The sequence below is a fragment of the Suricata suricatta genome, chromosome 2, assembly GCF_006229205.1.
Source record: "Suricata suricatta isolate VVHF042 chromosome 2, meerkat_22Aug2017_6uvM2_HiC, whole genome shotgun sequence".
NCBI classification, from domain to species: domain Eukaryota; kingdom Metazoa; phylum Chordata; class Mammalia; order Carnivora; family Herpestidae; genus Suricata; species Suricata suricatta.
The window spans coordinates 15,698,013-15,710,913 of record NC_043701.1 but is presented as its reverse complement, the minus strand read 5'-3'; the positions used below and the strand labels follow the sequence as shown (position 1 = coordinate 15,710,913).

The 12,901-nt window shown below is 42.0% G+C and overlaps 1 protein-coding gene across 1 annotated transcript in view; it reads right to left on the bottom strand.

Annotated features, from left to right (window-relative positions):
- DGKI (diacylglycerol kinase iota) overlaps positions 1 to 12,901 on the bottom strand; it is a 286,356-nt gene that overhangs the window by 213,144 nt on the left and 60,311 nt on the right. Inside the window, exons 6-7 of the mRNA XM_029922877.1 lie at positions 8,392 to 8,463; positions 6,928 to 7,044 (exon numbers count right to left, since the gene is read on the bottom strand). Of these exons, the coding sequence (XP_029778737.1) occupies positions 6,928 to 7,020 (93 nt within the window). The 5' untranslated portion in view covers positions 7,021 to 7,044; positions 8,392 to 8,463. The remainder of the gene's footprint in view (positions 1 to 6,927; positions 7,045 to 8,391; positions 8,464 to 12,901) is intronic.

Sequence of the window (12,901 nt, the reverse complement as noted above, 5' to 3'; positions counted from 1 at the left end):
GAGAAAAGTTTGTGAAGCAGTTAGCTTGGTACCGGCCATTGAGAAACACCTCCAGGAATGTGGCCTCAGTCACAGCTGTATATCCCCAGCACTGAGCACAAATGCCTGGCACATAGTATGCACTCCAATCATTGTTGAAATCCATCTGTATTTTAATTCCCGACACTTACTGAGTCTTTCCTGATATTGGAAAGGATCCTCTGGAAGGGAATGCTTGTGTCCTGACTTTGTTGTTTTAGTTCATTGATTACCCAGAGCAACGTGCTTTCAAGGACACACCCTAGGCCTTGGTTCCTGGCATGAGTCAGTAATTAAACTCTAAGAGATAAATCTAATGGGTCAGGCTACGATTGTTTCCCAAACTTGCCTCCTCACAGAAATCACAGTTCTTCAGGTGATTCTGCTGATCGAGCATATTTGGGAAACAGAGTTAGCAAAACACATCAAAAGAAGACTTGAGGTCCGAAAACAGAGCAAGCAAGGAGCTCAACTCTAATAGGGAGCAGACATACAAAATGGCCTTTTAATGTAGCAAATATGATGTAGCAAATATGAATGCTTCTGGGTCTCCTGGAGCCAAATGCACGTGAGGTCCTCTTCATTGCACAGAATAAGAAGGGAGCCAAGGTGAAGCACAGTGATTGACTTGCAGTACCTGGAAGCTTCTACGTGAGCTCTGAGTTAAGCTTACAGCCCTCTGGATAGTCAAATAGCAAAAGATAAGCAGTAAGTATGGAATTTCACAGCACACCTTAAAATTCTCGAGGCTTCCTTCTGTTCATGTGTAAATATGTATCTCCGAATCAACACAGAACTTCTTTTAGAAAGTATCATCATCCAATGAGGAACAGATGGATGTGAAGGCAGATTTGGGTTGTGTTTCAGCCGTGACAAGATAAGTCACCTAGTCTTGCTAATCTAAAATATTGCTCATCCTGCCTGGGTCAGTCTTGTTTTGAGAATTAAAATAGCATGCTTTTCAAGAACATAAAAAGTATGCCAAGAAGTTATTTTGTAGAATCATTGGTGCTATTTATTCAGGAAATCACTGGTGCTTGTACTGTGTTCTAAAACAAAGCAACCCTGTCATCAAGGGCAGCTAACTCAGTGATACAAAGGGTTCACTTAGCAAGTTCAATACCACCAAACAGTGAAATGTTGTACCCTCATGAGGATTTCTGCATTCTTCAGATTCTAACCGCATCTGCCTGATGTATGTTATGTGCCTACTCTTTCGTTCAAGCCCTAAGAATAGATAAAGGTCTTTTGTTGTTGTTGTTTTTAACAGGTACTGAAGCAGTATTATTTTGCTACAGAAATAATTCCACCAACAAAGTCTCTATCATAGTTAGGACTCCTTCTTGGGCTGTTGAAAAATGCCTATGGGTATATCACTCAAGTGTGAATAAAACTTAACTACCTGTTATTACTCTTCAGGGATTTTCCCAGGTTATGGGATCACAAAGGAGTGGTGTAACAAGAGACCTAAAGAGAATATATCTCACAGTTCATCAAATAAAGCCTTCCCCCATCATATACCAGACAAAACTCTGATGGATTATAGGAGACGCATGGACTTCATCTATTAGAGAGCGTTCCTACTCTGCCCTGTTCTAGCTGTAACACGTGGACAGAAGTTGTTCTGAGAGTAGGCAAGCAGAGAAATAAAGAAAACCAGTTCCAAAAGATAAGGACAGAGTCTCAGCCATTTCTCAGGCATATCAGTCTGGTTAAATCACAGCAAGTATTACCTAACCTTTAGAACTGACCAATGGAAATGGCTTATGCAATTTTGATAGATAAGGTTGGTCAAACTGTTACATGTTCTGGGTCTCAGTCTCCAGCATTTTAGCATTATCCAATCATAAGGAAGAAGGACATGAAGAAACATGAAGAAAGCCCATAGAGGCTAGGAAGGAGTTGACTGCAGAATTTTTTTGTAAGTAGACCATTAGAAACAATGCAAATATCCAGCCATAGGGAACTGGTTAAATAAACTGCAATATATTCACAGTATGGAATATATACAGTGGTTTAAAAAGGAGTTAAATCTATATGTATTAATATAGACTCTTCCCCAAGATTTTTTTAAATTAGGAAAGGCCAGTTTTAAAGTATTATGTACAGAATAATGTCATTTATTAAAAACACATACCTCTCGTCTCCTATAACTTGACCCCACAAAAAATTCATGTAACACAGGTCTTTCTCCATCAGCTCCAAGTGTTTGTATTAGTAATTCAACATCTTTAATTTGTTTACCTGATCAAAATATTATCCTCTAACACTTTCTGTCCAGAGGAGAAACACTGACATCTGTAACATTAAATATAACTTTGACTTTATTATATGTACGAACAGATTTGTCCTTGGTTCTTAAATTTTGGTTTTCTTTTAATTCTTTACTGTCATCTAAAATCCATCATCTTTTATTCTCTAGGTCCTTCCAAATAATTTGGTGATGAAACCCAGCAAATCATCCAGACCAGCCCTCATTCCCCTTACCATCAGGCTTCACATAGCTGGTCACAAAGGGACCATCTACCCAGAGGTAGCCATCTTTTAACAAACAAGGAAAATACATGGTTTAATTCCACCACTTTACAACCTGCTTTTCCTGACCATTATATCCTCAAAGTAGGTTTTTTCCTCTCTAGGGTCATTTAGACATAAACATCACACATAAAGTGGGTTTTATTTGGTGATCCACCTTAACAGTTGTTTTCAGTATGTTCTATTAACCCGTGTTCTCCTTCCTCATCCGTCTTCCCAGTGAGGTCCCTCACATCCTTCAAGACCAGGCACAAACAACATTTTCTGTGTAACCTACAATGACCCCCACAACCCAAAATGTTCAAGTCTACTTCATGCTTCCGCCTCGTTCCTACATCTCAGGTCACATTTACCACTCCTAAGTGGTCATATTTAACACGCCTAAGACATGTTGGCCTCTCACAGCCCATGGCTGGTTCAGCCAACATGTGGAGCCTTGTCCTCTCACCACTCCATGTGGATCTCTCCTAAAAGATGCACACTAATGACAAAGGCAAACCTTCCCGTTCTGTGAAGACCACTCTTTTTATCAAGGATTTACGTGTGGCTCTTCCAGAACCCACAAATTCTCTGCCTAATGATTGAGTTCACTCATCTATGTCCACTCTTTGGGGACACCAGGTGAACATCTGATTCAACTCTGAACTTCCCACTGCATATAATGACATCTGTGAATGTACTTAAATATCTGCTTCAATCAGTTAAGTGTATCTGTTTTTAAGCAGTATCCTCCAATATAGAAATATATAGAAAAAATAAACATAAAGTCTACAAGTAGGAAAAACATCTTGTCTGCTGTTCCCCATCTAATTTCCAAATTGTTTTTCAAATCATTTCTCAATGTCCCCAATGAATTCTTTAAACTCCTTGCTTCCACACCATCAGTCACCCACATTCCACCAACTACGTTTCAATGGTCATCAACTACCTAGTCCCAATCACAAAGACTTCCCTCAGTTCATGACTGTTTAATGTCTTCAGAATTTAACATGGATGACTGTCCTCTTTCTTTCCATTTTTACTAATGAAACTTTGTGCTATCGTAGTTCTTTCCCTGTTTTGTGCAACTGTCTTCCTCTTTTCACCTTCTGGTTGTAGATGCTCACCCAGTCAACTTCAGTTCTTCAGTTCAGTAAATGAATAGCTCTTGACTCTCTCCCATGGGATAAGAATCATGCTAATGATACACGATCCCACTACAGTATATAATACAACAGTTACAGTGGTGTCTCAAGGGGCACTAGAGAGCACACCAGACACCAGGCTGTGGCCCCTACACTGCTTCTCCCCCCATAAGAATCCTCCTTTTCCTATTTTCTCTCATTGTAATATGGATGGGTCAGGGAACAATAACTTGTCTGACCCCTATGTGACTGTTCAAGGTTCTCATCTGTTAACATGGAACTTTATTTGATATCCTACACTCAATAAGGAAAGTAACAAGAGTTAACATTTATTGAGTTTTAGAGTGAGCTAGGTGCTGTTTATTGTGCCTTATTTTTTTTTTTAATTTTTTAGCTCATTATACTTCATGAAAACCCTATGAATTAGGTACTAGTATTATTTACACTGTGTAGGTGAAAAGTTGAAGAGTTTAAATTCTTTGAGATTGTATAAGTTATTAAATAGCAGAACAAGCTCGTGAATCTAGGCGATCTGGCTCATAAGCTAGAGATATTAAGCATTACTGTATTGCCCCCAAGCTCATCATACACATTATATACAATATAATTCAGTTAACTGATTACTTTTTTGGGGAGGGGGGGGTCCATGGGAGGAGGGATAAACAAAATTGTTAAGGATCAGTGACTCGACAAGGATTTCTATAGTAAGACAGTGAGGGAGCAGCTGAGCTGCATTTCCAGAGCCAGAATTTCTGGGTTCAAATATTACCTCAAACTAGTTAATAACTATATGGCCCTGGAGAACTTATCTGACTTCAATTCTTTACTTTCCTCAGCCACAACATGGGATTATGATACCTGCCTCATAGGGTTCTGTGATGGTGAAATGAGAGACAGAATGTAAATTCCTTAAAATATTTCCTAATACATATTAAAGCATTCACAGTGTTAGCTTTCCTTGTTCTTATTATTACATGTTCTGAATCATAGAAGGACAATAAAAACGTGGGTGATGAAAACAATCTGGACTTAAGCGTCTAGACAGTGGGCTGTATAATAACCAAGATTCCTTAGAGAAATGGCTGCTTGCAGGTATGAACAGAAAATGCATTCGATGATCCTGGAACATGGTGTGATTTGTGAAACAAAGGAAGGCATCAAAAACATCATGGCTTATGAAAAATGGAGATAAGAGCCATCTGGAAGGGGTTCTAACTGGTAAAAGATAAAACAACATGAATATTAAAAACATGATGCCAATGGATTGAAACATCACATATTTTATATATATCACATGAGGTAAGTTAATAATTCATAAAGATACTCTCCGAAAACCATCACCACCACCACCCTTAGCCAACTAATAAAACTGCTAAGGTACAAAGCAATTATTCTGAAAATGTACAAATAATGGTAAATACTCAAGCATTTATCATGTATTAGCTTTGTTTTTTAGTTCCCTTGTTAGCAGCAGAAAAATAAGGAAGAGTAAAAAGTAGAAAAAACACTTCTTGGTAACCTCTAATGAAATAATAGAGTTAGGTGATAATCCTTAATGGATAAAACAGATGAAAGGCTGATGGACAACTTATAACAGATGGCTTAAAAGGGTAGTTCCAGAACTCATTGATCAATCTTAGAGCTAAAGGTGAACCACCTCATACTGTATTCCTTTGATAGCAACACCACAGAGATGCGCCACCGCTCCTGTAATGCAAACTAGTCTCACGGCCTCATGAGTATCATTTTGGACACAGGATCCTTGCTGGTGTCATTCTCCTGCCTATTCCTCTCTTCTCCATCGATCTGAATCCCGCCTATCTCTTTAAAGAGGTAGAATAAACCCACCTCCTCTCATGAGGCTCTCTCCCTGATCTTTTCTTAAGAGAACCACAGAGCTCTGCAGAGCAAGGATCACCACGTACTACATCACAATGCCTAGTAGCTTTCCTGAAACCATCAAGGTCCTCAGTGAAAACATATGGATTGAACTGAAAATTTAATATAAAGCTCTTGGATAGATTACTGAATTTTAGGGATTGGGAAACCAACGGGTAGTAAAGAAGTAAAAAGGTTAGATTTTTTTCAAATGAACACTAACCTAGACATTGGTGCACTTGAATTTCAAACCCAGTACTATCCTTCCTATCACGTTGGGCAACTCATTTACCAGCTCTTAGCGTTTGGCTCTAAAATGTAAGATGAAAAAGCTAAGTCTCCAATTTTTTTAATGTACAGATATTGCCCTTGCCTCTGAAAAAGATTTCCCAAGGGCTTTCATGGATTGTAACATGGAAAGATTATTACCAAGTGTTACTCATCAACAGAAGCTGAACGTTATAGAAAAACACGCAAAGCAAAACAGTGTCCATGATCCACCAGTTTTTCATATAAAACTGAGTCAATGAGAATAAAATGCATGATGACTCTGAAGACCATATTAAGTAGGACTGCCACAGTTTATAAAGATATTACATTCAGTAGGACATCCTGCGATAGCTCCACCCCCGGGAGAGATACCGTCTTTCCCCCGCCCCATTAAAAGTCTGCCATCCCATACCTTGGAGCGAATGGTCTAAAAACGTCTAGTACAAAGGTAGAAACTCTGCTGTCAAAGACTAGGACCTTGTTGAGAAACCACGCAGGTTTCCCAGAATATTGCAGCGACGCTCTAGGACAGAATGTACAACAAGAATTGAATACAGAATGAGATTAGGTATTAAGAGGATAAATTCTACTTTGCCTTAAGAAAAGGGCGTTGCTCTCTGAGCAGGCCTTGTGTATTTAGGAAGGTCATGACCCACAGTCTGCCGGTCAGGTTGGAAGTGGTGGGAATCTCAACCAAACACGGAAGCCTGCACAGTTTGCCCTCACATTCACTCCCTGGGGATGCCCAGGCTGGAAGAGAAGAGAGTTGTGTAAGACATCAGCTGCACCCACCGCTTGTATTTAATGAACTCAGGAGAACACCCAAAGAGAACAGTATTAGCACGTGAATGGGAAGGAAACATTCCTGCCGCGGAACGCGGATTTCTTTAGGAAAGGGAGGCTGGTTCCATGAGAGAGCCCAACTGCAGTAGAGTGATGGGCTAATGGGATGAACTGGGGAAGCTGAGCATGGGGCTGTGGGGATGAGTGAGCAGAGATTTCAGGACCCCCCCCCCCAAAAAAAGTCCGGGCAAGAACAGCAAGAAGCAGCAGTCTCCTTTTCTCTGCACAGGCCCAGCAGCACCAGGGTCCCGGAAGTTACCTGAGGTTTCTTCACCTTAATGATCCAGGTGGGCGGGACAATCACGGCCGCATGCGCCCCCAGGGAGCAGGGCTCCTCGATGTGATGCAGCATGAAGCAGGTCACCTTATTGTGAAACTGGGGAGAAAAAGAGGCCAGTAAACAATTCCAGGAACTGTACATGTGCACAAGGAGTAAGGACATGCGCACGCGCGCACGGCTCACGCTCAGACGCCGAGGACACAGGTCCTCATCACTAGCCAAACAGCCCCGGAACGGAGCAGATTCTGAGTTCGGTCCACTTTACAAACAGATAAAGAAATCAGTCCTGTGGGTCAAGGCCACTAAAACTTTATAAGCTTTTAATAGGATATTTACATAACGAGGTCTGGGACCGGTCTATGAATCCTAACCCTGCATGTAACTTCGTTGCACGTGACTTGTGCCGTCACAGACTGGATGGGAAAGACTGCCGAGGAGGAAATCAAGGCACGCAGAGGGGCTTTCTCCCTCATCGCCCTCTCTCGCTAATCAGGCAGGCATGGTACAATGGAAATCGATCCCAGGAAGTCCTTCCAGTTTAAAAAACCCAGGAAAGAAGCAAGATGCCTCTTCTAGAGAGTTCTTAACTCAGGAGGTAACAAAGAGGTTGCCTCTGCGTGGTTTGTCTGGTACTGCTAAAAAAATACAATGAACCTACCACACTTGACAAATCTAAAATGCTTCCTGTTTTTGGTAGGAAGAAAGAAAATATAGACTGATGACCGTAACAATAGTTCAGGATTAGTGATTAAACTCTGTACCAATAGGCCAAGTCACCATAGGCCAATCACATTTTCAATCATCTTTTCTGTATAAAGAGATTATAATGTGTGGTAATTACATTTTCTTAATAAACAAAATCCACATTATACAATAATTATGGGCCTTAATGTTTTAATCAGGGATTTTTAAAAAACCTTAACATCAGTTTCTACTGTGTTATACTTAATGGAGCCATCGTTTGTCATCTTAACTGGAACAATTTTAAGAATGAAAGGGAACACTAATAATAATTATATTGGAACAACATATATTAATTAGGACTGTCTCAGGAAAACTGGCAAATACGGCCACCCCAGTCATGTCACAGGGAACTTGTCTTCATTTCTGCCTATCTTCACGGTCTGATGTTATCCAGTAGAAAATTAACTATAAATACAAGATAAATTAGTAAATTAGTAATTTCCCCTATCATCAGTTATTTGCTGATCATCTGCACACTCTGATATGTGTATAAATTAAAGGGTTACTTGATCTCTAGTTTCTCCCATGTCACAGAGGTGTTAGTCCTATAGTCTAATCTAATCCTTCAAGGATCCTATGGGAGAGAAATAATACATAACTTAGGATGACCTTCCTCTTACAGACAGCACCTCAACTAATCACATCATTCATTTTGACAAAACATGAGCTCACTTTGTTCCATTTCGTTCCCGAACTTACCGCCTGTTTGCACCAGGAACAGCTGATAGCCACAATCTCTTTACTGTGGAAGGAGAATTTTTGCTGGAAGCCCTGGGAGGTTAGGACAAGAGATAGAGAATTTAAAACCACTTCAATCCCAGCACACAGTTGCCCTCCTGAAGTCCAATGAAGTGAGGAAGGCCAGAAGCGTCCCCACCACTCAAGGTGACTGGGACTGCCAAAGCCACGTTCAGCACTTTCGTCCTCCACACTCTGCCATGTTAGAGACTCCCGCTCCTGAATCATCTGGAGTGTGAGAGGACGCACAAATATTTGCTGTGCCGCTAAGTACTCAAGTCAGCCACAAAAAGAGTTGTTTCTTTTCCCCAAATAAATGTGGTCTGGATAGGGTGTTATTATAAGCAAAAGAAAAGCCACTATTGGTCCACATAGTTCTTCTTGGTGATGGACATCCATCTCAGAGGTTGTGTACAACCTTAACATCTGAGAATCCACAGAGAGAGAAATGAGGAGAGTTAGGACCTAGAAGAAGGGGGCTGGGAAGAGTCCAAGGGTGTAGGAGGATCAGGAGGATCTTCAAACACTTTAACCATCACCCTTGAGACTCAGAACAAGCAGCTTTCAATTTTCATTCTTCACCAGCAAGCAGCAATGAGATTAGTGGAATGGCAAACACAGTCCTTTTAAATGAACAAACAGAATTTCTTTTCCATCAAGAACGGAAGAGTCTCTCTTTGGCTGTTGCTATCCTTGAAGAATTATCAGAGAAGTAAGTAGGCAGTAATGCTCAAAGAATTTTGTTTAGCCTTCCCAAAGCCCTTCCATTTCTATCTGCCTGTGACATCTAAACTCAAATAAACTAATGCAGAGCAATGACGAAAAACAAATTGTAAAGGGGATTTTGTAAAGTGATCAAAAGAAAACACAAACAGTGATAGGCAGGGAAGCTATTAAGATGCTGGCTGAAAAAGTCTTGCTTTAATGTAGACAGATAATTTTAAGAAAAAAAGTCAATTTACACACTATTAAAAGAATTCCCAGTGGCATTTTGCACACCCCCAGAATTCCTACCCATCTGTAGCATTTTATATACTACGGAGCCTTCCATCCATTTTGAGCCTCTCCCCCTCGTGGGCCCCTAACCCACTCGCGTTCTCCACCTGCTTCTCTGGTCTCCAGTGCGATCAAACCAGGACCACTGTCAGTCCTCTGTGCACTATGATTCCTCCTTAAATCCTTTTCTTTTGCCCCAAACTCAAATTTCACTTCCAGAAACATGACTTAACATCAGACTCTCCTGGATTTTGAACACTCTCTCCATCGATATCCCTTTCTCAGCAACTGAAGTGATGACAGTCATTCCAAGGGCAGAGGCGTGAACACGGCAGGGCGGTGATCAGTCTCCTTGCAAAGCTGCTTGCGAGGCTTGCCCTCGGCTGGCATCTAGAAACTGGGCTTTCCAGAGGGGTTCCCCAGTTCCCCAAACACTCAAGAGCGGCTCGCTGCACCTAAACCGTTGGTACAAACGGTGTGGTTTATGCTGGACACCCGCTCTCCTTGTGAGACTGGGATGTGGGCAGGTGCCGTGGAGAAGGTGCTTACGTAGGCAGCCCCCAGGAAGAACTCTGCGCGCTGCGCCTCTAATGAGACAAGTGGATGATATTTCACAGGTGTTGTCACTACTCGTACGGGAGGAATCAAGCACACCTCGTGTGACTCTGTTAGGAGAGGACTTTCAGAAGCTCTCGCCCAGTGTCCTCCAGATTTTGCCCCATGTGCCTTTTCTTTTGCTGATTTTGCTTTGGATCCTTTCATGTGATAAGTCACAGCTGTAATAGATACTGAGTCCTAGGAGTAATCCTAATGAATCTTTGAAACAGGCGGTCTTAGGGACCCTGAAACACTCACCTGTTCCCAAACAGCGCCCCTTTCTGTCGGTACTATCATTTTCCCCAGGATATGACGCACTGTTTGTAAAATGCACGTCGACTGAATTTTTAGGACAGGTGTGGTGTTCAGTGCTGTGTGGCCAGCAGCAACCCACACAGCCCCCAGCACTGAGATTTGGAACTGCCTGGCAGCAACAGCTTACAGAGAGGACACCAAGTCCGGGTGCCGACGGGTTAGGTACTCAGGTCCTCTCAATTCAATGGGATAGAATTCCATTCCATAGGAGTCAATGTGACACATGATGGCACCAAACCTGAAGGAATGTGAATTCACATGGGAGGTGTTTGCCAAGTTCCTCATCATCTCTCAAGGCATTCTTGATGGACTGAGCAAGAGAGAAGAATAAAACTTCTCTTTAGAGCCACGGAAACAACTTGTGACTGTGGGAGGAAGGAAGCCAGCAGCCAAGAGCAAATCTGCTGATGCTGGCGTGGGGCCTGTGCAGGGGTCCCGAGGCCAGACTCGGCCATGCAGCTGGGTCCTCCTATCCTGCACCCCATTTCAGCAGCCAGCAGCCATGGTCCTTCCATCCTGCACCCCATGTCCAGCAGCCATTCTCCGGGGATGGTCTGTTTCCCCGATATTCCACCTTCTATCCTGAGCACGGCCCGCAGGGAAAATGCCGCTTCTTACACATCAGTGTCTAGCTCCAAATACTCAAATAATGACTCCTTTCCTCAAGATTACAGGATCAACTATTCATACTGGCATCTAGAGCCACCCACAATATTCCCCATTTTTCTACACCAATCTCCCATGCCTCACTATTATCAGTTCCTGTGTTTAGTGGGATGAATTTCATTATATTTCCAACATCCTTTATTCATTTCCATGTTTTTGCCCATTTTCCCCCTCTGTTCTCTTCAAGCCACCATCTACAATGCCTACTACAATTTCACAAACACCATCTGAACTTTACCTGCACTGCAAAACTCCAAGTCTTCTAAGATCACCTCAATTCACTGTGATGGCTCCTCCTAGATGCTAAGCCTTTCCACCTGGCCCTTCCCTCCCACCCTCCCCACCCCCCGCATTGATGAATTGCTGCCCTAAGGTGCTGGTTATTTTCATATGCACATGAATTATCTCTGCAATGCAATTATGAGCTCTTTGAGAAAAACCCTTATAACATTTCTTGACAGGGCTCTATGATTCAGCATAGTTCTCTGAAAATCATAGACATGGTGTATTTTTCAGTGGGAGAAGAAAGTCGCTGCTACCACACCATGGTCCAATTACTAATTTTATGCTATCCAGACCTTAAAAACCTAACCCAAATCACCTGAAAATATGCCCCTTGCTGAACCCTTCCTCAACTCCTTGAGGCACGGGAAGCATGCTAGGATTCTAATTTTCATTTCTTAAATCTGTGACATCAACATGTCACGTGGCTGGAAACCAGTAGGGTAGAGCTGGTGACCTAACAGCCGTGGCCCCAACTAGAAGTTGGAATGTCTGTGCCAAATGTATTGGTGGACAGAGTCTTAAACACTATTACCCAGCCACTATTCTATCAATTCTTACAACAGATGACTGTGTATCAAATAGAAGCTGATGGAGAGATGGCGAGCTAAGGCTCATTCTTGGATCTTCTAATTATTGGCCTGGTGATCTTAGGCAAATCACTTCACACTTCCAGTGTTTCCCCTCACCTGAAAATGCAAATAAAAATACAAGCTTCTCCTACACCACAAAAATAGTTTTAAGTATCAAATACGGCAATGTACCTGAAAGATCTTTACAACACAGTAAATATAAATGAAAGAATACTTTTATTGCTAAGATCTATCAACAGGCACCGTTCCCACCACCTTGCTGATGAAGTCCTCCAATGACTAAGAGGACTAGTAATACTCTATTTGATGGTACAGAGTATGTTATTAGCCCCCCCTCTACTGAATATTGGCCTTCCAGCTTCAGGGAGAAGCAGACACAGTCCACTGGAGTCCCAACAGCCGGGATGATACCAGAAACAAACAACTCGGGCCCTGGGCACTCTGCTCACACAGAACTGTAGTGGGTCCCTTGGAAACGAGGTCTGTTCTTTGTTTTGGATGCTAGTCTGGCAGAGTCAGAGCAGCTACGGTTTCAGGGTTATTGTCTAACATAGAGACATAAATAGAACCACATCAAAGCCTTCATGCACCGAGTTCCCACAGACCACCTGCAATGGGGAGATTTTGGCTGGGATCTCAGCACAGCAACAAGAGCCAGATTCCTAATCACCCATTTTAAAATGCTGGCCCAAATCTACTATTATGGTACTGACAGATGCCCTTACTGAATTTCAACTGACTAGTATTTTGAAAGACTTTTGTTCATCACTATCAAAAAGGAAAATATGGATGTGGAGGTCAGATACTTTAGATCTAGTGGACTTCAGAACGATAAACGCCATGAACATTTTTTTTAGTTGAGTTTTTTAATGGAATTGAGTCCTTTGGAATAAAGTTTAAACCACATCTATTCTGAGCAGCTAAGACTTTGCTGTCTCTTTTTCTTCTGCAATCTAGGGGATATACCCCATGGCAGTCAGCTCCACAGCGTTGGCTTAATCCAGAGTAAACGGGCTTTATTT